Source organism: Orbicella faveolata, unplaced genomic scaffold, assembly GCF_042242905.1.
Source record: "Orbicella faveolata isolate gen_17 unplaced genomic scaffold, um_ofav_v1 contig_1, whole genome shotgun sequence".
In the NCBI taxonomy this organism is placed as follows: domain Eukaryota; kingdom Metazoa; phylum Cnidaria; class Anthozoa; order Scleractinia; family Merulinidae; genus Orbicella; species Orbicella faveolata.
This window is the reverse complement of record NW_028301536.1, coordinates 25,837,905-25,865,563: the sequence shown is the minus strand read 5'-3', so window position 1 is coordinate 25,865,563 and position 27,659 is coordinate 25,837,905. Positions and strand designations below refer to the sequence as shown.

Here is a 27,659-nt window from a genome sequence, read left to right as displayed (position 1 = left end):
TCAGGGCGAGCCATAACTAGGAGATCCGAAATTGACTTCTCTTTCTTTTGATTTGTTTTTCAAACAACAGCTCTCTGTAGTATAGGGATTGTAAATATTGTCTTCACAGTGAGCACAAAACGTAAAGTAGGGGGATAATAGAGAAATATTAAAAAAAGTTGAAATCTAAATATTGTTTGTTCAATTTTTTTTGGGGGGGGTCATCCCAAAAAAATGACCGCTATAAGGGGGGGGGGGGCCACGTGAAAAAATTGGTAAGCTGAGGGGGGGGGGTCATGCGATTTTTAAATGGTGCTTCCCAAATCTCACCAGCCCCCCCTCCCTCATAAAAAATGAACGGTCCCCTAATTGTTTGATTTTGTAAATTTATTATTGTGGTGTGTAATTCATGAGTGTAATTTTGCCTGAGTCTTGCGATTTCGCGATTTTTGGAAATTCGCGGAAAACGCGAAAACCCTAGACTATCCCAGTCTCACAACAGTTCAAGTTTCCCACTGTTCTTGTCCTATTCCCAACTGATCCAAGACCATGTTATCATCTTGATTAAAATGAGACTGCCTATCAAGTTCTGTCTCGAAAGTGACTGCAAAAAAAGTGCCTCACGAATAGAATGTACCGGTTACACGACAGGTGGATACAAGTCTCCCCATCTAGCTATTCCACGTAAATTGTAACCTCCTTAGAAATACTCGGCAATACAAAAGTATGCAAGTAGTGCGGTGCAGATCACTGGAACATTTAATTTGAAGAGGAGCATGTGCGATACAATGAAAATTCAAATTTCCTTTGTTACTGTTGCGGCGTCTTATTTGTATTGCTATATCTTTGGCAAAGAAGTGTTATCATCAAACATTTGATCTGAACGAAACATTCAACATATTTTAAATTAAAGAAACATGTTTCCTCCACTTGACATGTAGTTCACCTTAGTTACGGTCATACTGGAGAACAAATGCCCTACAGCTGTTTGCAGCTATAGACCTTACTAGAGAGAAATAACAAGACAAAAATGGAGACATTTCGCTCGTCAATTTAAGAATCCCTTTCTTCTCTTATCATGTTCCGCGCAAACAGAATTGCTTTCACGGTTACGATCAGATTGCGATAAAATTTTCTGACTTTTTCTGTGTTTATCTTTCCGGTTTTCTACGCCGTTTCTTTAGTCAATATTCAGTGCTTTTATTCAATAATCATATCCTAATAACAGCGCGTCCTTTATCTCAACACAACAAAGAGGGCTGTTCCAGTCTTTTTCACCTTTTGTTTGAAAGTTTTCTGCTTGAATGAAATCCTCTTGCTTGCGCCGGAAGTGATGCATGACAGAGGGGCGTGGAAAGTTGTGGAATGTTCGATTAAAAATCCAAAGTATGAAATGAAAGCACTTGAACTTTGACGTATCCGGGGAAGTAAAATTTACATCGAAAAACTGTTGTGTTAGTCTTGGTGTGGTCATTGATTAAGCCGATTTCTTGTAACGTTTGCTTAGATATTGCGATTCTCTGGTAAAATTTCGCGGCAAAAGGCAACAAACACTGATTGTCAGGTCACGAACCTCTTGACCAATTACTTTGCTCGATTTACGTCACGTGCCTTGTAAGTGATATGGTCGTTGTGATACAGAAAATGGCGTCTGTATACTCCGGTTATTGTATCTTCGTGGAGAAGAGCAAAACACTTGAAAATTCGACGTGTTTCGCAATACGAGTTACCGGCAATGGGAAAGGAAAGGTAGGTTTTCCGCTTGCGCTTAGAGAAACTACCTATTTTAAGTGAAACATGTTTACTCTTATTCTGGATGGCACGAAAGTTGTTTTCCGCACCCGAAACTGTCCCGTATCGACCCGGCCGTACACGACGTAAAAATTTGCTCTAGCTAATTACAGATTGTTGAGCTTCTCATCGTGAATTAAGGATTATTTGAACAAAAGAGGAAAATTATTGGTAGAAGGTGACGTTATCCAGTTGCATGAAATTTTTTTTACAGGGGATTCAGCGAATGTTTACAAATGGATTCGTCGTGATTTCCTTCACGAAGGAATACAGGTTTTCGTAACCTGAGTAGAGTTCACAACTTTTCGGACGGATGTTACAAGCTAAAACGCGTATCCTAAATCTTTAGCCACACTACCTTAAGAATCATGGATCTTTTTTTGGTGTTTCAGTTGCTCAGGTCTTTTGGTTTCTAAGAATAAGTGTAGTTTACGATTGCGAAGGTCAAGTTTTATTGGCGATGAATAAACTGGGCTTTGAGGTTGCATTATTTTAATCGAATAAATGCGCGATCGTTTAGTTCGGTGTCTTTTGAACTAAGACTTAATGATATTGATTTGTGTCCCTTTTTAATTTTATATATTGGCTGCCTTGCAAGGGAAAGATATACGTGTACGATTGTAACTTTAAGATTAAGGAGCGTTGATTCAGATAATGGCCTCCCATGAAGGAATTTTCCACAGGAAACTGGCAACTTTGAAAGTTTGTCGGCTGTGAGCTTAAGTACAATTGAAGTTTTTGTGGTTTTTTTATTATATTGAGAAAGTTCCTTGGCGTGTAAAAGCTTGAATATCACTCTTCGATCAGGGTATTCTAGTGCAAACTCATTGAATTGTAGGATCTGTCATTCATAAACATGTATGTACGAGTTGTACTTATGAATGAAATGATCAGATCCTCACATATTTTAGTGTTATCTTGTGAAGCTGTGTTCTGAAGGATTTATGTTATAGTGTTACAGTGTAGTGTGCATACATGTAGTAGTGAACATGAACCTTGAGTTACACATACAGTATTATCATGACAAATAAATAACTATAGGAATGTACAGCAAGTTATATAAGCTTGCATGTACAGTACAGTACAATTGTCAGGTTGCTATTTATGGGCATGAGGATAATAATAAACTCAAATCAAATTGTACATGTGATAAAGCTTATGTGTAATATTCTTTAAATATCTTTGAAATGATGCTAAAAGAGTAAGTAACTGGTTTGCAGTGTATATTAAATAATTCTAGTTAAACAATAATAAAGTTTCCATGTTACCCACATATTAGGGACAGAACATTTTACAAGCATTAGCAAAATGTCTAAATAAGAAAATTTTTTGTAATAAGATAATTGGTTGTTCTTCAGCGTCGTGAATTGTTCATGTAGAGTCCTTTCCTTCTTGGGAACACAAAAATGCGAAACTGCATCTAGCTTTTGTTTAATTTTTTGAGATGTGGTTCCTTGTAAGAATTGCGAGTGTCTTCTTACTAATTAATAAAATGATGAAATAAAATAGTGTCTGGTAACAAATATATCAAAAGGTACAAGTTTAAAAACTAAGTACATGTACCATTACAATAAATACTATGACTATTACAAATTATTAAAAAAACTATGAGTTAATAAGCCATTTCCGAGTTGCCCTTACCTCTGTTTCAAAAAAGAGTCTCGGTGCACAACCTTCCATGTGGAAATGAGTTTTCCTTGCACATTTATTGTCTTGCAATTTAAATTCATTTCCACATGAAAGGTTGTGCACCATGCATATGACGTGTTTTCAAAAAGAGGTTAAAACCATCTTGGAAAGAGCTCATTGCTTTGTTATATTTCAAAGCTAATGTTTTGATAATAAAAGATTATTCTTAAAGGTGTCAGTATTTAATTGTGCCAGCAAAATTGAAGAGGCTTTTTGCTGACGAGTAGTATGATCCTGCTCTGGTAGTATGTTATGCAGGGGGTAGTCTTAGTACTGATATTTTTGAAAAGTTTCCACTCGGCTTTCTAAAGTAGGTCATGTACAGAGTATACTAATTGACTCTGAGATATAATGCCGCCTAGTAGTCATAAATGTTAAGAAAGACAGAAAAAGAAAAATTTGGCAGCAAAAGAAAAATTTGGCAGCAACTCGCCAACCAATTTGAGGGGAAGAGGTTAGCAAAGGAATGCTGGTATGTTACATGGACCTGTTTTGATGTACTACATGTACTTGTATGTCTGTGGTTGTTGTCGAGATAGTTTTTAATACATTAAAATAGAGAGACTTGTGCTTTTTTCTGAAATTTTCAGTTTTAAACTGAATTATGTACGCACAATAATAATTGTGCATACATATTTTAAAACATTGTTTCTTAGTACCGGTAACTCTTTTCTATCATGTTTTATACAAACAATGTGATGCTAAGGACTCACAAGGTACAAACATTAACACTGTTCTGAAAAAAAGTTAACCAAAACTGCCACCAGGTCTATGGCAGTGAAGCTGGTTACCTGTTAGTTGAGAAGAATTGCTCTTTTGTCAGTTTGTTGTTATTCAGTTTGATTGCTGTCAAAACATTTTGAGGGATTGCAAGTGTTGAATGACAGACAAGAAAATGGCAATGACTCTTAGTTTATGAGCTACTTTACATGTTTAATGCAAAACATGGAAATGTGTTTTGACAATTTATGACAGCCCAGACTATTACAAATTTTGATGTGTGAAGTGTCAATTTTACTTTGCACAATTTGTAATCATTGTGTTTAATCACAGACCATGATTCATGTAACTGTTAAATTACAACTTACAACAGGTATTACAATGCATGAGAACTCATGACAGTTAAAACTTAAGAAATGAAAGACAATGCTGCGGTCACATTTGAGTCATTTGTTTCCATGGGAACCACTTTTTTGGTATTGTATTTGCCATGTAAAGGACCATTACAAAAACATAATAAAAAACTTAAACTTAAGTGGAAAGGAGACCTTAAAGAAACTAGAAAGCCTTTACGGCACGGTAGGTGTTTACCTCTCAAGTTACAGTACACATACATTTATACACTAGTTGACTATAAGGTGTAAAGGTAAACTAAATGATATATATTACAGTTGGAAATTATTGGGTGTCATTCGTAGTTTTTCAAAATATTAGAGCTTTCTTAAAGAACTAAAACTTACAGTTGCAGGAACAACAGACAAATACTACTTTGAGTACTAATTTGAAATGTAATTTGTAACATTCTTATTAGTGAATCTCTGGAATGTAGTGTGAAGAAAGTAGGTTGTCCATTGTATAAGTAGTACAGGTGTTCTACTGAACATTGATACTTCAGGAAACCACCACATTCAAGACTGTTTAATATCCTTGGGAATGGTATTGTATGTGACTGACCAGAGTATTTTTTTATAGGTAAAAGGAATTCAATGCCCCAAGTGAGTTCAACTGGGCTATGTAAAGGTACATTGGCACAAACTCAACAAGGAAAGGTTTTGATTTAGTGATTTTAAAATGAAGGACAATCCCAAAGTGGAGAGAAATGGTAGTACTGAAGAAGCCAGCACTCTTGAAGTGCTGATCTCTCTGCCAGACAAAAAAACCCAGGTGAGGAACTCCTTGCTAGGATGTATTTTTGTGGTGTGATTTGGTTTTAGTAGTTTGAAACGTTTCAAAACCAGTCTTATTCATATTTTTTTCATTGCCTCATACATGTACATGTATTTATCATCATAATCTGAAATGAAGAGTGGTATATATGTACATGTACACTGTACATGTGAGCCAAACTGGTTTAAAAAGTTTTTAACTGAATAGAAATTTGAAACAATATTTATTTTTCTTGTAATCCAGTCTTTTTTTTCTGTTTACACTCATTAACTTTATGCTCTTTTGCTATATATATTCACATGGTAGTATTTTTACAAGAAACTGCAGCTGGTTGATCAGAAACACTTTTGAAACCCATGCTGGGTAATCATCATCAGCCTATGAAATTTAATTCTCAAGCATTTTAAGCTTTGCATACTTGGTGAACATTGTTTTTAAATCCCTAATATCCAGCTGGGATCATTGTTCTCCTAGCTGGGAAAAGGTCAAGATACGGTACATGTAATATAATGCTTCTGATTGTCTGGACCGGAATTGTGATGTGACTTAAAGACCAAAATAATTCTCCCAAGGTCAATAATTGAATATGTTTAGAAACAACAAGGCTAGTTTATCACACATTGTAACTTTTAGTCAACGCTCACATTGTACAGTCATGTACTTGTGCGCAATCATGTACTCAATGAATTTGATTTTGATTTTACAGAAGCTTTATCATTTTGATGTACTTGACAAAGTATGGACTGCCAAGCTACAAGTGGTTAACGAGCTTATTAAGGTAAGGGCTACTTAAAGTGCATTTGTGCACAGGACACAAAGTGGCCAAGCTATGAGATTACAATGTTTTTGTTCTCTGCACACATGCACAATGGAGTCCTATTGACTTTGTGGAAGTGTGTGATAGCCCCAGACGAACCGACATTCTGTTGTTTAGAGAGTGACAAATCTTCATGTTTTAAAATTTTGAATATACATTGTACATAGTGTGTAATTTGCATAGTAGATGTGTGTTGCCTGTCTCTTCTTTTGATTAACTTTTCGATTATCAGGTTAAGTTCTAAAATCCTTGTTGGATAAACTTCATAGGGTGTTAAAGATGCTATGAATTATGGCTTCTACGACCCTCCTTGCAATGGAAAGTCGGGGAAGTTTCTTGAAGAGGAAAGACCATTTGTTGATTACCCCTTGTCAGGTTCTCCTCCAGTTCTTGAGGTATGTAGCAAACATGTTATCGTGTTAAATTGAATCTTTAAATTTGGAACAATATTTTTTTCTTGTTATCATGGAATATTATTAGAAGATTTTACAGGTGTAGGTAGTCGTTTTTTAACAGATTGAATATTTTAACTTGGCTCCAAGGCTTGGGGATTTAAAAGAAATTGCGGTTCAGGTTTTTCATGTAAATATTAAATTATTCCCTTAGCTGTATTTCTGTTAGTCTGAGAACCAAAATAGAATATTCATATGTCAAACTTGGCAAATCTTTAGGGATATAGAGAACTATAGTTTATGTCAGGCTTAACTAGATTCCTGAGAGACCTTCACAAATTTGAGAGTAAATGCCTTACAGTGCCTGTAGGTCATGAACAGGCTCCCAGGGTATATAGGTAGAAAAACAAAAACACAAACAAACAAACAAACAAACAAACAAAAAAACCCACAAAACAAATTGAATAACTGAGTGAGCCGTGCACATTCTTGAGATCTTCCCATCCAGTATGACAGGTGGTGGCCTTCAAAAACCGTGGGTCTTGCAAAATTTTTAGTGGTTTTGTGTCTCGCAGTCTCAATTTTTTTCACAAAGCTGTCTTACAGTCTCGACTTTTTTCAAAGCTAAGAAAGTCTATGTCTTGAGCTTGCATTTAAAACACTCTGAAGTCTTGGTCTTGCAATTAGAGAAGTCAAAATGTGTCGGGCTCGTAGAGAAAAAAGTTAGTCTCACAAAGTCTCGCATTTACCATTCACCACCCCTAGTATGTCCTAAAACGTGTTCAACTTGCCAAGGTTTTTCATCCTCACCAATTTGTTTTGCCCTGTAGTATACTTGACTCATATCACATAGCCTGGGGCAAGTGGATTTTGCAGTCAGGCTAGCAGATTCTTTCCTCTACTTATGTGCTTGAAGTGTCTTAAGGGGTGACAATGTCATACAAATCTAAGTTGTATGTCTTCTGTAGCATTTTATTGTGAGAGGGTACGTTAATATGATAAGTGCGGGACTTGCATTAAAATACATTGTGACTTTCAACATGCAGATAGTAAAAGTGTTTATGCTACATATAAAAATATATGTTGTGGGAGTTGTAAAGTTACTTTACTTATTTCTTTAGTTTAAAGTCAAAAGAAGAATTTACCGTTCTATGGTTTATGAACAAAAAACTCTACAAAAAGTTAATGCAAAGGTGAGGTGGAATAGAGTTGGTTCTTAAAATTGTTTTATTGTATGTACAGGTATGCTAAACTTGTATTCTTCAATTCATGTTTAGCTCATCTTGAATGGATTTCTGGTACATGTATAGGTACATTTACATGTAAGACCATAACTTTTATAAGGTGTACAGTGGCCTGATGGGCCACTTGGCTTGTATACAGACTACATAGTCCAAGCTTTTAAAGAAAAGAAGTATTGTTCACCAGGTTTTACATGATACATGTTGGTTATCTGTTTGAGTTTCTACTGCTGGCCGATACAGACAGTGGATATATGCCAGCTAAAACAAATTTCACTAGCTTGTTGTACTAGATAGATAGATAGATAGAAACTTTATTAAGAATGTCATCAACCACCTAGCTGGGGAAAAACTCCCCTACAAATACGGGGACATAACAAAAACGAGTTAAATTAAAAAAAAAAAAAAAAAAAACCTATAGTCACCGTTATACCGTCACACCGTTAGTCACTCTCAATTTACCCTGTTAATTAATGTTTACAATGTACGTTTCTTTCACCAGCCAAATCAGCGAAAGTTCATGGAGTTGGTCTCTTCCAATGCAGTCAGCCAAGTTGCTAAGATGGCAGAAAGAGGAATTGATCCTAATTTTCATGATGAAAGATCTGGAGGTAAGTTGCAGAAGCAGAGCATTTTTACTATACAATGTACATGCACATGTACAATACAGATGAGTGCTGCATAAAAGTTGGACTGATCAGCATATGGTAAGCACTCTGCTTCCTGACAACCAACCCAAATTTTAAGGGAAAAGGATTGGCTTACATTGCTACTGTTTGATTTTTAGAAACTCCACTGTCTGTGGTAGTGACCAAAGACAATGCTTGTGAAATGATAGTCACACTGGTGAATGGTGGAGCTTTACTGGACTACAGGACGAAAGAGGGGTTGACACCTCTTCACCGAGCAGCTGCCTCTGGAAAGGCAATGTCTGTGAAGGTATTATAATGTTCAAATGTTTATCTGTGTTATTTAGTACTTTTTTAGTGGTTGACACTGTTGAAATCTTTTATTGTTACTTTTATTGTGTAGACTCTCTTAGACTTTGGAGCTTCACCAAATTACAAAGACTTAAAGGTAGGGATAGATGAAATTAAATATGATATACCCTGATCATACATGTGCAGTTGAACCTCACTATTTTGGACTTGATTATTGTGAACTCCCTGCTATCTCGAGTTCAATTTTTTTGTACTTGAATATACTTTTCAGTCATTTTACTGTCAGCTGCATGTATCCCGAACTCTCATAATCTTGAACTTTTTTCATTTCCCCCTAAAGGCCTCTAGATTGTAGGATTCAGCTTTTAATGTGCTTGTGCATGTAAAGAGCTACATACATGTATACCTCACAAAAGAGACAATACCAAGTATTTCTCTTGACAGAATACTTTTACGTATAAATGTATCTGTTGTGGAGCTAATGTTTACATGCAGCTAGAAGAAACTGAGAACCTGGTCCAGTCTACTTATTTAATAGTTTAAGGACTATGTTCATCATTGGAGGCCAATAATGTTGTACGTTCTTTGGAGGACATGTTTAAGATGCTGTTAAAATACATGTGCAGTGAAGGCAATCAGTAAATGTATCATACATGTGTATTTAACAATAATATTATTCCACGAGTGTGTGTTGGATATGAGACAGTAATGAGGTTCATAGCACCAAATGCATAGTGCGCAGTGCATAGCCAATGAGGTGTTTAGCACCAAGTTGGCTTTAATCATCTAATATCCAACAAGCGCAAGTGGAATAATTGTTTCATTAAAAACGCTCCCAAAACATAGAAAACTAAACTAAACTAAAAATGAAAACACAAAAAAATCCTGAGTATGCTTGCCATATTTGTAGAACAAGTCATGGTATAATGGCTCATAACCCATGATGGCTAAGCCAATGAAAACTCTCAAATTGCATTATGAAATGATCCAGTGGTTGATAATGTTACATGTAGTCACTGAAAGAACTAAGCTGGACTGAGCTAAGGAATACATTATCTATTGAATTGCGAGTTTTTAATATGCTGTGTTAAGTACAGTGTAGTGCACATGAGTGAAGTTGATGCCATTTTGAATTGCCTTCCTTGTAGGGTCTCACACCATTATTCCACACTGTACTACATGGGGGTGACCCGTACTGTTGTGAGATTCTGCTCAATGATCATGCCGAGCTTCACATCTCTGATCATCAAGGCATGCAGGAAATACACTTGGTGAGCTATGCCCTTTATTAACAATTAGACCAGGAGCCTGAGTTTTCTACATGTATTAGCGAATAGTCAAGAAGGTGTAGCTGAGTTGACTATTTTTCATAAAAAGGACAAGTAGTTGAATTGTTTCAGTTGACAAAACTGCAATGTGTGAAAATAATTTTCAGTTTCAAGAGAAGCAAAGAAGCAAATTGTTGTCTATCGGCAAATCAAAACAGCGAGTGAACCCATCAGGATACGTAGATTTCCAATAGACCACAGCTGAGTGGCTACTAAATGATAATTATATTATGAGCTTCAATTTTCCTTCTTTAGTGTACCAGGGAATTGAATTATCCAGTTGTATTTCTACATTTTCCTCCAAAACTCTATGATAGCTCAACCTATTCCATTGCCGCATTTGCTTTAGTATATTGTATACCAGTAGGATTGTTCTAATTTAGACTTCTACTGGTAGCCTAAATGAATGCAATGCTGGAGATACGTACAAAATGGGAACGTTTTCTTGTCTTTCCGAAGTTTTGAAGGAAAATTTAGAAACATTGCTGGTTGAACAAACAAATTGCTGAGAAAATAATTAAAAGAGGGATACTTACTGTTATGTGGCATTAAAAACTTGAATTCCCTAAAAAAAAAAATGGTGAGTGTACATACCCTGGTATTTGGAAATAACTGTTATTTCAAGAAGTTTAGTTAGAGTTCTACCATTGAAAACGGTATTTATAATTATTGTAAAGCATCTTTCTCAAGACTCCACGTTTGATTTATTTTTGTTTCTTTCCAAAAACCTTTTTTCAAAAATTTAAGTTGCCAAACTCGGGGTACGGCTTATCTGGAAGTGCGGGTTATCTGCTGATGTTTACGGCATTCATTCTCAATTTCTATGACGGGAAAGTTGACTCGGCCTTTTGCCTCATCAACGTTTACCTCATAGAAATGTCAGTCTCATAATCTAGTTGTTAATTAGTGGTATGTGGCCTGCCAGTGTAGAGATGTAACTCAAATTCTGGCATTATTACCCTGAAAGCATTTGCAATCACTTCATGCTCGCAGGTAGGTTTTGTCAAACCTTTCTTCTGGAATCTACCGGTTCGTCATGCATTGCCGGTGATTGTATTATAGGACCTGAATTGTTTTATTCATTACCTATCAGGCTTGTAAAAATGGTCTTGTTCAACACCTGGAGCATCTGTTGTATTATGGGGCTGAAATCGATGCTCGCACAGCAACAGGAAACACAGCATTACACGTGGCAGCATTAAATAATCAGGTAACTCCGTCTTGCACCCCTTTAGTCCCTGATGACCAACATCAAAATTCTCCTTACTGATGTTTAAAAAATTGTCTTGTTCATGTGCATAACAACTCTGGATTTATGAATCAGTATGGAGCCGATTGATTCGATGCTCAGTTAAGTTATGAGATTTGGGAGCAATGAAGTTGGGAGGGTAGTGTGCAAGCAAAACACCAAAATATGCAAGTACATTAATACTGTAGCGAAAATCAAGAACGTCTGTGCAGAGAGGGGGTTAATGCAAGATACACGTTCAATTAACATTTTTTTGTTTTCTCTCATGGTTTTTACTGGAGAGACAAACTATGAATCCTTGCCTTTAATGTGCATTTAAAGATTTCTCAGGAAATGGATCGTTTTCACGTGACGTCGTCACATTACTATTGGTCTACTACGGAGGTACATGTGCAGCAACAGGGTGTCTCCATGCTGAGCTCTGTAAATTTGCACGAAACATTTTGACAAATATCTGAAGTTTAGTGTAGCGCACAGACTTAAAACGTAGAGAAGGTTCTCCTTTATTTATCTTCTGTAAGATCGCATTTTCTTGACTTACATCCACCAGATTATTTTTGAATCATTTATATTTTTATTGTGTGACAGTGAAAACGATCTTTAGTTATCGTGATTTAGATTCAAATTCTTTTTAGTTGAATTATAAGAAATGTGCTATAAACAGTAAAGAGAATTTTGGGACTGATCTTGGAACTTGGGACTGATTTTGTAATTTGAAGAGTTCAGTCCTTGTTTATAGTATAAAGGTACTTAACTGGTTGAAAGTCTCTGTACTGTGTGAAACAAACTTTAGCAAGCAAGGTAGTGAAACAGCACCGCAAAACAATAGAGTCCTTGGTTTCTAAGCAGGTTATGTATAAGTAAACCAGTATGGTTAAATAAGCATTCGGTGAATTTTCTTTTGCATATCAATAGTTGTGGTGTTTTCAGTAAGAGGAAACCCTGCTGTTCAATTTCAATAGCCTTTGTTGTGAAGAAGCTTCAGCTTGACCTCCTAAGAGGTTGTGTTTTTGTCTGCCACTTGAATTCTAGTTCCCTTGTTTTCTTTTTTTCTTTTCTTTTTTTTAACGTTCGCTTGGTTAAACGAAGTTCTAAATTTAACGCTGAGCGAATTAATGATCGCTGGCCAATAAAACTTCAGTTTTGATTATCACCTGAAATTCGATTAGAAGGAAAGATAATTTTCAGAAGAGGTTATTCATCATGCATAATTATTAGACGATGGTTTTTTTGTTCCCTTTTTAAATGTGGTTTTGTTTAGACTGTCGTTCGTTTTAGTTTGCTAACACATTAATGAACAAATATAAGCGTTTTATCCAATAGGCAAACGTTTTCCAACACCTGACTTTATAATGTGACTGATATGCTCTATTTTTGGCGAGTCACATTTTGTATATTCATGCACAGACTACTAAATGCGGTACTTATATTCGCTAGCTAGGAAATGCCTCGTTGGTCACGTCATTGCAGAACGAATTTAAAAAATAATATTGAAAAGTTTGCGCTGCGCTCGATATCAGGCCACGTGTTGATGAAAGAATCACTCGCAGTCTAACAGTGCTGGTGATTGTTAAGCTGTTTAAGTACGTAGTACAGTATGTAAAGGCCACAATGTGCCCAGAAGCAGTTTCCTAGCGGTTTATCTCATAAGGTAACGGATGGATCCGTATATTAACAGTAGTTCACACATTTATTATGTTATTAGTCATTGCGGTAGTTTCGGTGTTTCAGGAACTGTCGCTATCTCTAGTATGTATAGGTGTAGTTTATTTCAGTTTCGTGTAACGTGAGTGCTAACTGTTTTGTGTTCTTCTGTTAGGATGAATGTGCCAGAGTGTTGCTGTTCAGAGGAGCGAAGAAGAGTATTCTAAACTTCGCCAATCAATCTGCTTACGAGGTAAGACAACGTTTTGAGCGGTTTTAATCGAAAGTTCTCGGAGAAGGTACTCAATTTAATATATTCTGAACTTGTCTCCTTAAAAATTTTTGCCGACAGAAATTAAATTTTTCGTGCGGTTTGGCCCAAAACACAATTACAATCCATCGACTTGTAATTTGATCTTCGAGGTTTAGCGTTAAATTTGAATTTATATTGCATTTATTATTTCGCTGAATATTTTAAACTCATCGCATGGAAAATGAATTTCCTGTTTTGTAGTTTGCTCAGACAGACCAGATACCCTGATGTGTAACGTTCCGTTTTACTCTTGCTGGATCAAGGATCGATGTTAGCCTCTTATTGTTTGTTTTACGTGTAGTTCGCGTGACATTTCAGAAAGCACAGCGCGCGATATAATTTTGCATAAGTGGAAGGAACAATAAGTTATTGTTTCATGCTTGGATATCGTATTGCAAGACTTGCCATTGTGCCGGCGGCGAGAGCTGTAAGGAATACCTGTATGGGGGTGTAACTTTGTTCTGGGAAAAGCTTTTTCAACTCCTTGTACGGCAGTATCAGATACATGTTTAGTGTTTCATACGTTTAATGCAAGTTTTGCCAAGATTGATTACCGAGACTCAAACATATTGAGTTTGACCCAGGACTGTTTTGGTTTTCACTTCCACGGTCAAACAATTCAAGAATGTTCCTAAGTTCATGATTTTTAGGAAGCATAAGCAAGTATCCTTTTCGCATCTGTAATTTATGTTTTTCCCTGCCTTACGATGTATGCAAATGAAAAACTTAGGGAAAGAATATTCTTCTAAAAACCCAGAGCAAAATCCATAGCCATCTGATAATTTGGATTAAAATTAAACAAGACGAGACCGAGGATTGTTGTCTTTGTCGAAACCAAGTTTTGGCTTATTATAATTCTTCTAAACAGGTCAGTGGCAGAAATGAATTTATAAAGCCTAGAAGGGCTTCAGGGCTGAAGTTGTCTTTCATTCGATACTCATGATTGAGCTGACGCACCGTCTATCTTAGGTTTGTGCTAGCTGCTCGGTATGAAAACTAAGGTCACGTTGGGTTTTTTTCCTTGCATAATAACTGCCGTGTTCTTATAAAAAATGATCGTGAAAAACCATAATATCGTTGTTTAAACTTACTTTTCCGACACAAAACTGGTGATATTCGATCTTGTCTGGATCCACCACCGCCGGAATTTCCGCAAATCAACCAGCCTTTTAGATGAGAAAGCTGAGCTGAGAAAGACCTTACATACATATGTATAGCAGGATAGCGAAATAATTTTGTTCAGGCCCGAGAACGTTCCTCGCCTTCGTGCTCGGTAAGCGACCTTAATTAGTCTTGCTAGTTATGTTAGCAGTTATAAGTTAGCTTCATTTTTTTATTGAAACAGTGGTCGATCACTTTCGTCAAGAATGTAAAATTAAAAACAAAAAAACTTCAGGAAGTGTAGAGTTTTGAGCTGTAGGATTATTGCTAACGCGAATACAATTGACCATTGACTGACTATCGTTTGGTTAAACCAGCTACTATATGACACTTTTAAGAGCCTTGACAGCCTCATATTTAGTTTACCTTTTGGGCAGCCTTAAGAAGACATTGTTTTGCCTTGTCACGTACTCGTTGGAGAGGAGCGCGTGACCAGCCAAAAGAATGTCTGGCCATGGATTGGAAGTCATTGAACGGAGACAGCGATTATGTACATTTTTATGTAAAGGTCTGTAAACATTCTCGTGTGGTTTGTCCACATCCGTTTCTTTCTTTTCTTGGTCAGGAGCGAACGAGCGAGACTAGCTTACCAAAAGGAGCCCGAAGGACAACAGCGAGCGCGGAGCGGACGAAAAAAAAAATCCTTCGCGGTTTTTATTGTGCTTGCTCAATCGACGTCTTTTTAGAGGATAAATCTCGCGCCATCGTAGCAGTACACTCTTTATTTTTGAAGAAACTTTTTCATGAGTATTGAGACTGAAATTGACAAAATTATTAAGATTATACCCATGGCTAAGATTTTGTTAGGAACATTTTTTGGGTCTTGATAGAAAATAAAACACAGTCAAATCACATAATATTTTTCACTGAACTTTATTTTACCTTTGAAAAGTATGGCTCGAAATGTAACACGATACAGACACCATACAGTTCTATTTGATAGTACATCGTAAAGTCGGCAGAAAAATAAGAATACTTAAAGAAAAATAATACTATCCAGCTTGGGCGTGGAAAATTTCCATCGTTAGGTTTTTGTTTTTAAAAAAGAGTGTAAGCAGTGTTGTCGGCAACCACAAACGTTTTCGAGTCGTACTGTTTAGACTATTTTAAGGCAATAACTCTCCGCTCCAGCTGCACACTCCAACTGACGAACAATAAAAGATATCGAGCCCTCGAGCACATGTCAACACTGTCTAACTTAAAGAGGAAGTTCATCTAGGCTGGCTTTCTGTGGAATTCTACGATTTTTTTAACTTTGGACCATGTTCAAAGAGTTTATTCAGGATTATTAATAGTATACGCCTTATTGACATGTTAAATTAGAAGAGGCTGTTAGCTATTTTTTAGTTCTGTTTCCTTGCATTGTCAGAGCATATTTACCGTTGACATTGTAAGCGTTTTTTAAAGTTTGTAATTAGTTTCTAGAAAGCGCCCTTGGGGAAAACTAATAAGTGTGTATGTATTTCGTCCAACCTGTTTCTGACAATGTGTAAATTCAGTTTGTACTTTTCATTAATATTTATAGTAGACGTGTTCATTACACGGAGCAGTTCTGTCAGGTTGTACTCAGTGCTTGAAGCCGCTCGCCCAACTAACTGAAAGAGAAGACCTCTAGCGATTTATTTTTATTGTTTTCTCTACCTCGTCTCAACAAAAAGAAAACCTCTGGTAATAATTTCCTTTTATATGTACTAAGTGTCGGCTCCTGAGGTTTGCAAAAACCCTGTTTTCATGAAAATGCTCAGGGTTACTCAATGGTGAAGTGTTTATTTGGATGACCGAAGGAACATCTGCTGTGCAAGATTAAAAACAGGGTGAATGTGTAGTTTTTAGAGTTAACCAGTAATTCAATTTTGTTGTTTCTGCAGGTAGCAGCCGTTAGTGGGAATAAAGGACTTGCTGAGTTAATTAGGAATTTCAGAGACAAGGATATAGGTACATTGTACAATAAGTTGATGTTTTCTTCGTGTTCTTCGTATTTTACAGTTTGCTTAGTTCTTAGAACTTGACCTCTGAACTAGATCTCGACGTTTCATTCACGAATATTCTTCTGTTTTCTTCTATCTTCCTTTCAGTCAAATTCTCCGGGAAGCCCACTTACAGTACCCGCCGTCGTAAATCCGTTTCCAAGCCGAAGGCATCTTCGTTGTTTCCTCGGACATCTTCGGATACTCAGCTGTCGGTGCAGAGCGACTCCTCGCCGCCATCGCCGGGCTCGTCAACACACAGTGTACCATCATCTACCACGGCCTCAGAAACGGCATCGGTTGAGGAACACAACATAACAATGAATGGCGATATCGAAACCGATAAGGACTCAGAAGAGAAGTGGAACAGAACTCTGTCTATGAGCTCCACGGCTTCAGACTCGTCGTATTGTTCGGAGTCAGACTCGGGTGAGCTGTCCCCGCGCGAAGAAAAACGAAAGAAGAGATCATGGCATCAGTACTCGATGCCAAACATATCGGGGAAATCTGTTGTACCACCTGTCAAGGTGGTTTCTGGAGCAGCAACAATCCGCAAGAGACTATACGCTAGCAATCCTGGCAAACGATTCGTGGCCGTCAGGGATTATCGACCTGAAATGGCAGGAGAGCTCGCGCTCGTGAAAGGCGATGAAGTCGAAGGTATGTCGCGCAACGGTGGATTCGCCATACTTTGAGCGGCTTAGAGTCTATAATAATAAGATTAGAATTGTGCCATCGGAATTGGCTGGTTTGATATAACGGCAATGTGAGAGCAACATGCATTGACATGTTCTAGAGCTTAATTCGAAACCGTCTAGGATGATTTTTCAGCTAGGTTTTGTTTGAATGAAAGTGATCCAAGCGCAGGACGAAAGGGTTGTTTCTTTTTGTTTAGAATTAAAATGAGCGCATTTTTTTCGAGAAACAATATTTCTAATCGAGTGTTTAGTTGCGCTTTAGTTGCTTTTGTGGAGGTATTTGTGTAGAGGCGTAGATTAAAGGTCAGACGGAAAGTGATCTACAACAACAATAGTGTAGTGTTGCGTGATTAATCGAAGAGCCGCTGGTATTTGTATACAACTGGGGAATACCAGAATTCACTGTTTTCAGTGGTAACAAAGAGGGGGCGTTTTGAATCGGAAACCTATCTGTGAATTACAAGTACCCGCTTGCTGATTGTGTGAAGCAGTACGTACAGCACGGCTTTCATTTCTGTCAACTCGTCAAAAACCATGCATCATAAATTGTTGGGATTATAAGAGCCAATCTTAGTGATGGAAATAAAGATGCCATCGTGTTCGGGAGTGTTCCAGTGATTTGCAGTTTTCTTTTGGCTAATTGTGCACGTTGTGTGATGGTGCAAATTTGTGTTGTTTTCAGTGTTGTATGTTGGTGAAAAAGGCTACTGGGAAGGTCGAGTAGGAAATTCAACAGGCTGGTTTCACCATTCATATGTGCAAGAAAAGAAAGGCAAAGGTACGTGACTCACATATAAGTATATTGGTCAGTTTCTCATATCACACGCGGTCCAATCTCGTATTTCACTTGATGTTTTCCCGAGGAAAGAAAAACACCACTCATATTTCCATGTCCTGTAATAAAACAATCTTCCCCACGAGTTTCTTTCGCACATATTTATTAGTCTCCTTCGCAGCTTTCGTTTGTTGTCACCACGCAAAACGGGCGAGGTAGCCTTGCATGACGACCCCAAACGACAACTTGGAAGGAGACTGCGAGTTTAGTTGCAAATATTGTTTTTGGTTTGTGCAATCCTATTATAATTTTTGTAAATCTTAATTACATAAGCCGTTTTATATTTTTGTATTTTTAGCGCATTTTATGCTTTTTTAGATCTTTGTTTTAGTTTGTTAGCTTCTTTTTATGTGTAAAGCGCTTTTGAATATTTCATAGTATTAGCGCTATACGTGTTTAAATGTATAATTATTATTATTATTATTATTATTGTTGTTGTTGTTGTTATTATTGGTATCATTATTCTTAATCGGACTTCTTTGCAGTCGTTACGCAACATTGCGTAGCGACCCCCTCTACCCTCGATGATGACAAGCCTAGGTCTTTTAGTCTGAATGCTCTTTTATCGCTACGAGGGATTAGGGTTACGGTCACGCCGTTTTAACCTTGCTTTTTTGCGTTGGTAATTACCAGGTAAAAGTCGACCGAAGACGCTGTTTGGTCGGCCACCGTCACAAGCCAAGAGGTAGGTTTGTAAAGTGTCTTTCAAACCTGTCTACATAACACAACACAGCGCGAGTTTCCTGTCAACTCAACGCGCCAATATATGTATTTACGTTTTGCTGTTCGGTTGCTGATTATATTAACGACTGTGTAATCGATTCTTGTCGAATTCGAGTATTACTAACGTTAAAATTGATTAGTAACGGTGCTAGCATACAAGTAGGTCTTTCTTTTCCTTTGCTTTTGCTGCCAGCTTTTCTTGTACTCACAAGTACAAGTATGGGCAAAATTAGCGGTTGAATTTCGTTTGTCGCTCGATCAACTAGGATGGAATTGAGAGCGCTAAGCTGGCTTTAGTATATTGGTGTCGTATCCGTTTATACGGTTAATTATATCGGTACTCGTTTCTTTCAGTGACTTCCAAGATATGATCCATATTGGTTCAGTGAACGCTGCTGAACCTCCTCGGCTAGTTACTCTGAAAAGAACTGGTGTAGGATTTGGATTTCAGATGAGAGGAGCGAACTGTGAGTAATCTGCTTATTCCGTTCGCCATAAGGCTGGTAACCCATCGCTTTCCATTGCAATACGACTAAAATAGCAGCTGCTAAGGCTAGTACTATGATCCAAAATTATTTTAATACATAGTTGCAAAAAAAGGATCGCTTTGTTGTTGGTAGCTCGTCTAAAGCTAAGGATCCCAGTAGTTTCCGTTTTATAGTCAGAAATAGCACAGCAGTACCAGAGTTGAGAACGTCGTTTACGGTTAACGGACAAAATTGTCTCTGATTTTCTTTTCTTTGCCCCCGTCCTAATCAGTCCAACGCCAAGACAATAAGAAAAGAAAGATCTCTGATTCACAGCTAATGCAAAGATTTTCACTTTCAGTTTACAGACGACAGAAGTTTAATTTTGGCCAGCTATGCCGTAAACGTCATTCTTTACTTCTTCATTTGTCTTTCGATGTCAGAATGAAGACTTGCTCAGTCAAGTGTCCAACACGAGATTGCAACCAAAAACGCTTCCGGTACTTTTTCTAATAATAATAATAACAAACAAGCAAACAACAACCACAACAACAACAAAAAACCTAGAAAATTGAAGTTTTGGAAGAAAGGAAGAATAGCAAAAAACCAAAAGGTTACAGCAGGGTGGCTTTTCTTTGTATCAGTTACAAAATATGAACTATCTGAACGATTTCAACCATCAAGAACAAGATTATTTTGATTTGCTACTTTAACGTTTTTACCGACAGCGCAAGTTCCACGACTGAATTTTGTACCTACGCCTGAGTTTCCAGCTCTTCAGTACTTTGGAGAACTTGAAAAGGGTGGACAGGCAGACTTGCAAGGTGTAAAGACAGGAGATTTCATATTAGAGGTCAGTACGCAATCCTCCCGGTTACAAAGTTAAGCTTGCCAGAGGACTTAAACCTTTGCTTTGGTGTGATTCTCTGAGAAGAGGTGTTTGTGTTGACAGATCGAGCTAATCTAATGTACGTTAAGAATGTTCACCATTCATCCCTTGTGAACTGTCATTTCTAGGTCAATGGCGAGGACGTAACCACGGCAACGCATGGTCACGTGGTAGAATTGATTAAATTGAGTGGCGATACAGTCACGTTAAAAATAGCGACGGTGAAGAGTCCATCGGTAAATGGAACGGACCATCCAGATGGTAAAGGTATGTGATTATTGAAGATTAGAGCGGCAGTAAAATGCTCCTCTTCAGAAAATTGTGAGCGCGGGAGCGCCACAGAGATCGTGTGGATGGACGAGTAAAAGATCAGAAGGAACACGCTAAAACTGAGTACAGCTTTAGCATAGAGTACAAGATGGATACGATGTTGTTTTGTATGGAATCACTGATCATCGAGTTTTAAGCTAGCAAACTAATGGACGCTTACTCCAGTGAAAAATAATTTTAAAGTAAAAATGATTGTTGGTAAGAAATGCTTTTAACGTTTCACCATACATGCCATCTTTTTCCTTCCTTCCTATAACTACTCTGACTGTGGTTAGTTTGTGTTTTAGTCTAGATCAGTCTTTTCTCTGTATAATTTTCTATTGTAACGTCATTCATGTTAACGCCTTACGTTGTCATCTTCTACATGTAGGTTTCAAACTTCCCCCGGCTCCCCCTGACCGTGACCCGTCTACGACACTGACCCTGGGTCGAATGACTACACTGTCATCCAGTCGACCCTCGCTCTTTGGTTAGTAACCAGGTCGTTCTCCAAACGAATGCACTTAACTCTAGTTATGGTATAACACTTTTGTAATGGTAGTTAATGAACATTACCAAAGGAAGGCTAATTTAAAACAGTGTGGGCAGAAATCGAAGATAATTTTACTGATTAATTAACCAGTTACACTAAAGTGTCGCACGGCTGTTCTGTGTTTGATTTAGTAGAAAATCATTGATATAATGAAACGTGTTTCAATGTGCAGTTAATGCGGTAAGGATCCCATCCTTCACTGTCAGTTGTATCTTATTTGGTTGATTACAATGGCGTTTATGACTTCACGCACAGGTGATGAAAGTCATTTGTCTTCGGAGAGAAAACGATAAAATGGTTGTGTCCTGGTGTACCGGTACACAGAGGGAATAACCATTGTACTCCTTTCTTTACGAACCTTTGTTTAGCTTTTGAACATTGTAGGGTGTTTTGTATCGGTTCTTGTGAACCGGTACACGAGGACAGAAACGATAAAATAGATACTTTGGAGAGAGCAAAAGCAGGTCCCTTTTTCAAAATATAGTATCACATTTATTATTGGGTCCCATGCTTTGTCAGAGTGTAACCTATTAAAGGTGCTGATACAAAGTCTATTTTGGAGTAGCAGCGAAATATCTCATTTGATTCTAATGAGTGTTTTTTTCACCTTACAGAAATGAGTATGGGTGATAGTTACGAAGAGCCTGCGAACTACCGTGTAGACAGCGTCATTACAGTTTCAAAGGAAAATCGTTGGCACAGTCTTCAAAGACAAAAGCCTCAAGCTCGTAAACCAGTGGGAGTGCAAATGAAAGGACAATCTCTAGCGAAGCGTAATTCAAGTGTTGATCTAAGATCAGGGAAAACCACTTATCAAAGAGCTCAGTCTGTGCAAAACATGCTGCCTCCATCTTACGACTCTGTTGTTGGCAAGCGTCCTCTTTCAGCCGCGGTTCCTGTGGCCATGCCAGTCGTCCCTAACGATCCCAGGCTGTTACGCTCCGTATCGGAGGATAGGACTGCGCTATCAAAATACGCCATGACATCCAAGTCGACTCCGAATCTAGATAATCCAGTTAACGAGTCTGACTTGATGAACGGTCACGGCTCCCCCCCGAACGAAGCCAGGCGTGACTTGGCGTATAACCAGCCATTCAGCTACGCTACTCTGGACAGAAGCAAACTAAGATCAGCAAGCTCCAGTAACGTGGAGACAACAGTTGTAGCTACGCCTGTGAAAGCCACCGTGGTTGCGGTGGAGAGCAGGGAAGCCAAGCCTGAGAGAACAGTGGTAGCAACTCCAGTGGATGTATTCGAATCAAGCCCGGCAGTTGAAACAAGTGCCTCTAGGGCGCAAGTAAAACCTTCAGGCGGAGATGAGACGGTAGCAAACAAGCCAGAGAAACCCCCTGTTCCCCCGAAACCCCGAACTCTATCAGATGCACTTCAGGAAGCTGTCGCGGCTAGAGCCCAGCGAATGAGTCGAAAGTCGTCTGCTCCTGAAACCGAGGCCCCATCAGCATTTAAACCGACGGATCCGAAAGAGAGAAAAACCAGCGCTCCGGCGAAATTCACCCCTCGTAAGAAGGTGGAATCATCGGAGAAAGTTCGCAGTGAAATAATGACTTGTCTCGAAGAGCAATTCGTTGAAGTTGATAGTAAGTGTGACAGATCATCAGTGGAAACTAATGGAACTGAGCGATATAATACGATGCCTCGACAACAACAGAGAAGTAATAAGGACGGTTCTTCTCTTACCTCAAAGGGTGAAGGCAGTGATTTAAACAAACCGGGGCTTGTGTTAGCCTCTTCAGCTGATATCTATCGTCGTTACACCTCTCCGACCTCCCCTACACGTGACATGAACAGGCAGTCTTCCATAGATTCCACGGAGACTGGCCGTAAAAGTAGCGTGACGAGGAGTGAGAAATTTAAGAGACAGTTATCCGAACCAGTCAGCATTGATCGTCAACCCCGTGCAACTGCTAACCAGTCTACACCACCGGTTCCTCCTCTTATTTCGCCTGGCGTCCGTGCCAAACCCTCGGTACCACCACCACCTTCTCTTCTCACTACAAAGAAAAAGGACGTTCCCGCGACACCAGTTGTTAATGGGCTCATTACAGCAGATGCGTTATCTGCTAAGAAATCGAAATTGAAATCTGCCGCGAAGGATAATGCAACTTCTTCGGCCCCAGCCTCTGGCGGTTCGCACAATTTCGCCGTGCAACATACCGATTTACTGGCAAAGGCTGTAGCTGCGCGCGCAGCTCGCATTTCGACCCAGACTCATTCAGAAACTGACTCAACCACAGAAGGGCACACTGAGAAGCAGGCTGACAAGCAGACTGACAAGCAGAGTCATAATACAGGCATCGAGAAACAATTTCATTCTCCCGAAAAGAATAATAACAGAGTAAAATCTCTCGTGTTGGAGGCGAGAGCAGTGAATTCTCGCGGGAAACCCACGCCTCCTGTTCCTCCAAAGAAGCGTTTAAGCTCACCAGATATGAAACAACGTAGGCAAAAAGGAGATGAACCTACTGTTCAACGGAAGTCTTCTTTGTCAGGTAATCAATCGCCTGGTAGTGCAACAGAACGGTCTCTTCCGTTTGAAGTTCCTGCTCCGGTTTTGTCAGAGGAGGATAGATCCGTTATGCTGTTAGATGAGGTTATTAGAAAAGAAGCGGAGAGTGAAAATTGGAGTTTGAATTCCTGGAACAGTGGCAGTGATTCAAGCAACGAGATATTTGTTCCTCCGCCTGTATGGCCGTCGGAGCAGCACGAACTGAACGTGGAAAATACAACCAGACCGTGGTACGAATGTAGCTCTCAATCAGAGGAGAGCATTCCTAGCAAGACAACTGAGCCTGAGAGATTTAACAAGACTATAACGACAAAGAAAGGCTTCCAAATTAAGCTGACATTTGAATCTAAACGAGAGGACCCTAAACCTGTAAGGACTTCACCTCGAACGGATTACAATGACATCGATGTTGTTGAGCCGGTAACACCAACACTGAAGGATTCTGCGAGAACGGATTCCATCACTAGAACAGATTCACAACCGGTTACTCCACTTGAAATTGTGGGCTCTATAGAGCCGCATATTGACGATGAGTTAAACACGCCTATTCCAGACAATGCAAATGAAAATAGTAACTTTGAATTACCGCCGCCTCCACTACTATTTACAGACTCTGCTGATGAACCTTACGTGGCGTTAGAGTCCCCTCCACTACCTCCCCCACCGGAATTTTCTCCCAGGGAACCAAAGGCGCTAGCATTTTACCCTCGAGAAGACCGCGACGACATGGCTAGCCCTTCTCCATCGGCAGGGAGCGATGACAGCAATAAGGTATAGTAGTTTTATCTCCGCTCGGGAAAAGAAAGGCGAATATAGTCTTCCAGGCCGGTATAACGTCACGCAACGCTTCTCTTCACTAGGTGGAGAGAAGCGTTGCGTGACGACCCAGCTAATGGCCTCGAAGGAGAATAAGGGAAATATAAAGAAAAGAAGGTTGATATGGCCATAATCTCATACTGTTACTTTCTGGCAATCACAACCTCGTTGAAGATCCCTCCTTCCCCAATTAACACCTTGTTCGATTAGCATGGACTGTTAATCTTGGAAATGAGAGGGAAAAAAAAAAAAACCAAAACAGCTCTCGCCTGCATTAAAGCTCTGCGTCGGGATCGTTTCTGTTTTCAAGGTTCCTTTCTTCGAGGAGAATATCTTCATATGTAAACAGGACTACATCCAATTGGGAAATTTTACGAATGTAACCGTTCAAATTACTTGTTAATTTGTACACTACCCAAATTGTTAAGATTGTACTTGGACAGTGAGCAAAATTAACAGATAATTATGCGCGCGCTTGTTTGAGATTTTGAGCTGACAATATATGTATTTGAAGTAGTTTTTAGTCAGTTAGGGAAACATTTTTACCTAATACGGAAGTGTGCTTGTTTTTTAATCTTTCAGGAAACAGTGCCGTTCACAGATATTTCGTCTATATTTGGTGGATATTCTCGGCCAATGTAAGGGGTACTCTTTTGCTATAACAATTTATATCGCTAGGTTTTAAGCGAAAAATAAAGAAAAGTTTTTCTTTCTGATCTACTAAGGGACGACATAGTAAAAGGCTGGCGTCACTATCCGGGGTATTACATGAGCCGTGAATTATCTTTTTTTTCGGAGTGAAAATGTGAAATGGCTGTATCTATTTTCTGTCTTGAACGGGAATTTTAAGAAATGTTGGGCTGCGTCGGCCGGCAAGTGAAACACTTAGCTATTTGTCAATTGACGTTTACCCTACTCTCAAGAAGGGCTCACGCTCGAAACGTTAGTTTTACAACGACGTTATGGTGGTTAAGTATCCTTTATCTATTTCAAGTTGATAAATAGGTAAGAACTCTGATTAGCATGCTTGTACTGACCGTAGTCTGTCTGTGGTACATCTTCTTTCAGGCAAGCGTACATGGAGAAACCAGTGTTAGACTGGGATTGCGATGACGTGTGTCACTGGCTGGACTCTATAAGCATGGCTCAATATAAGGACACGTTCAGAGAAAACGATATCCAGGGAGCTCATCTTCCTGATCTAACAAAGGCTGAACTGCGTGAGCTGGGAGTCAAAAGCCTGGGGCACAGAATGACTCTGGAGAACGCCATAGCACGGTTGTCACAACCATTGGAGTCCAACTGTTAGTTGGGGTAAAGATAGATTTGTTTTACCCGGCTTCTGTCTAGAAGAATTCTCAGATATGTGTTTATGTTATCTGGGTAAAGAAAGATTGGTCTTCCGGTGTCTCTCTGGAAGAATTCTCACGTGTGTCTCTACTTCATTCAGTCTATATTTACATACATAGCATCTATGTCGACGCTGTTTACGTGGTGTGGGATTCTTTTAGCAAAGATAAGAAGGCGACTTTCATTTCACGCTGTTTGCTAAGATCTAGCCGGTGTATGTGGCCATACCATAGCCTTGTGTAAAAGTGATTAGTTTCGCAAAATTTTATTTTCATGCATGAAAAATAAGTTAAATTTTTTGCTGTTTTAACATATAGTGCGAAGAAATCCATGTCATTTGGTGTCACCTCCATGTTCTAATTACAGCTCAGCGAGATGTCACCAATCGTTCGTTGCCCACCCGGGTGGTAAGAATGTTAAGTTCCATCGGCGATAAAGATAGAGCAGAAAAATAACTATTGGCAAAATGAACAAATCACTGAGGATTTGTGATGCTTAGTCCTAACTCACATCTGTGGCATGTTAAATTAAATCACACTGAAAGCCCGGGGAGGGGAGGGGAGGGGGGACTCACTTATAAAAAGAATTAGGGTGCTCGTCGGAAATTTTGAAAAGAACCCCTAAGAGGTACCAAGAGCCTGTTTTGTGGGCGTGGCTTGACTTTTTTTTACCCCTAAGAAGAACCAATTCTAAAACAACCCATTAACCCTTTGACGCCCAAGTGGCCATATACGGCCACTTAATGGTCGTGCTCTTTGTACCACTTGTGACGTCATCAATCTAAATGTCATCAGATATTCTTGATGAGCAGATAGCCGCACTAGGCTAGGCCTTTCCGCACAATGGTCAGGTTTAGATATCGACGACATTCCGACGTCGCAAATCGAAAAACAACGTTGTCAGTTTTGGTACAAAAACGGTGGTAAAATGGTCCAATATGCCTATGATTGATCAAGGTCCATTTCTAGGCTTCGCCCATAATTAACATCCAACTTTTCACGGCAGCCAGAAAGAACATACAACGCAAAAGGTTACCAGTGTAAAAGGGCCGAGAAAAACAGAAAGGAAAGGGAGCAAAAAACAAAATTCAGAACGGTTAATGGCAAAAAAAAAGTCCACATTTTGGGTTATGCGCCTGCCCCGAATTGAAATTTTGCTCAATTTTGTGCCTAATCCTCGAAAAATTTCTCCTTTTAGTGAAAAAAAAGCTTTCTTAGCAAAAGTTAGGCTTATTTAGCGTCATGGCAGCTAAAAAAACCTGACTAAACGGTTAAAAACGGTATTTTTTGGCCTCAGTTTGGTATTCAAAGGGTTAACTGACTCTCATAATAGTTGTGAATTTCCGGAGGCTTAACACCCTAAGAGGAACCAAACCGCTTTTTCAACCCCTAGGAGGCACGACGAGCACCCCTGGCCTTTTTATATGGAAGTCCCCCCCCCCCCCCCCCTGGACCGAAAGATTCAGGGACAGGAGAAGTCGACTATAAACATAAGCACCATGAACGAACTAGGTTACAACATCGATTTTATTACACAGGTTAATTTATTGGCGTTAATGGCGAGCGAGCTCACGATATGGAAAATCTGTTTCACTTGTTATGCGCTTCATTTTGGCTATTATGCAAAAATAGTAACTTTGACCAGTGATCAGATCAAAGAGAATTGGTCATATTAGGACGTTGCACTCAACGTTAAGAGTATTTTTGTATTTATCGTTTCACATTTTGGAGGTTGTAGCTTTGAAAGGAAAAAAAATAGAAGTGGGATGGATCGAAAGAGAATATAACATATGAATTAGTACATATAAATCACCATCCTAAGACATTTGTATACAAGGTATTGAATGTCGGAAATTTTAATGGAAGGGGTGACTCGTTTGGTTTCTGAATAATTCAATATGTTTAGGAGACCAGTTTCGTAAAATTTGTCCAAATTTGCCATTTCTAAGCGCTTCAAACCTTCCAGAATGTTTTCAAACAGTGTAAACAGTAGTAGAGAGGTAATTGTGTAATACTTGCAAATGTTCCCATTGTTAGACGACTTGCAAACATTTATTTTTTGCAGCAATAAAATTCTGTATTTTTAAAAGTAAA

At 38.8% G+C, this 27,659-nt stretch overlaps 1 protein-coding gene across 3 annotated transcripts; it reads left to right on the top strand.

The window, feature by feature from the left end:
* The first annotated feature begins 1,426 nt into the window (after positions 1-1,426).
* On the top strand, positions 1,427-27,659 carry LOC110043644 (uncharacterized). Of its 3 annotated transcripts, XM_089297543.1 has the most exons (22): positions 1,428-1,728; positions 5,152-5,343; positions 6,053-6,124; positions 6,433-6,558; positions 7,677-7,748; positions 8,299-8,407; positions 8,584-8,735; positions 8,829-8,873; positions 9,886-10,008; positions 11,159-11,275; positions 13,134-13,211; positions 16,301-16,367; positions 16,508-17,059; positions 17,780-17,875; positions 18,566-18,617; positions 19,010-19,122; positions 19,851-19,975; positions 20,140-20,278; positions 20,712-20,810; positions 21,488-24,171; positions 24,799-24,854; positions 25,285-27,659. In XM_089297543.1, the coding sequence occupies exons 2-22, from the start codon at positions 5,251-5,253 to the stop codon at positions 25,523-25,525; spliced, it is 5,211 nt and encodes a 1,736-aa protein (XP_089153669.1). In that variant the 5' UTR covers positions 1,428-1,728; positions 5,152-5,250; the 3' UTR covers positions 25,526-27,659. The 3 variants fall into 3 exon arrangements, with proteins under 3 accessions (XP_089153674.1, XP_089153669.1, XP_089153661.1); XM_089297548.1 differs by lacking the exon at positions 20,712-20,810 and having other exon boundaries at positions 1,427-1,728; XM_089297535.1 differs by lacking the exons at positions 1,428-1,728; positions 5,152-5,343 and having other exon boundaries at positions 5,751-6,124.

Excerpts from the sequence above, each read along its gene's own strand:
- LOC110043644 (XM_089297535.1), top strand. The coding sequence starts at position 5,933 with ATGTTTAGAAACAACAAGGCTAGTTTATCACACATTGTAACTTTTAGT. Across the intron at positions 8,874-9,885 it reads CAAATTACAAAGACTTAAAG|GGTCTCACACCATTATTCCA; the intron begins GTAGGGATAGAT and ends CCTTCCTTGTAG. Across the intron at positions 19,123-19,850 it reads TCAGATGAGAGGAGCGAACT|CGCAAGTTCCACGACTGAAT; the intron begins GTGAGTAATCTG and ends TTTTACCGACAG.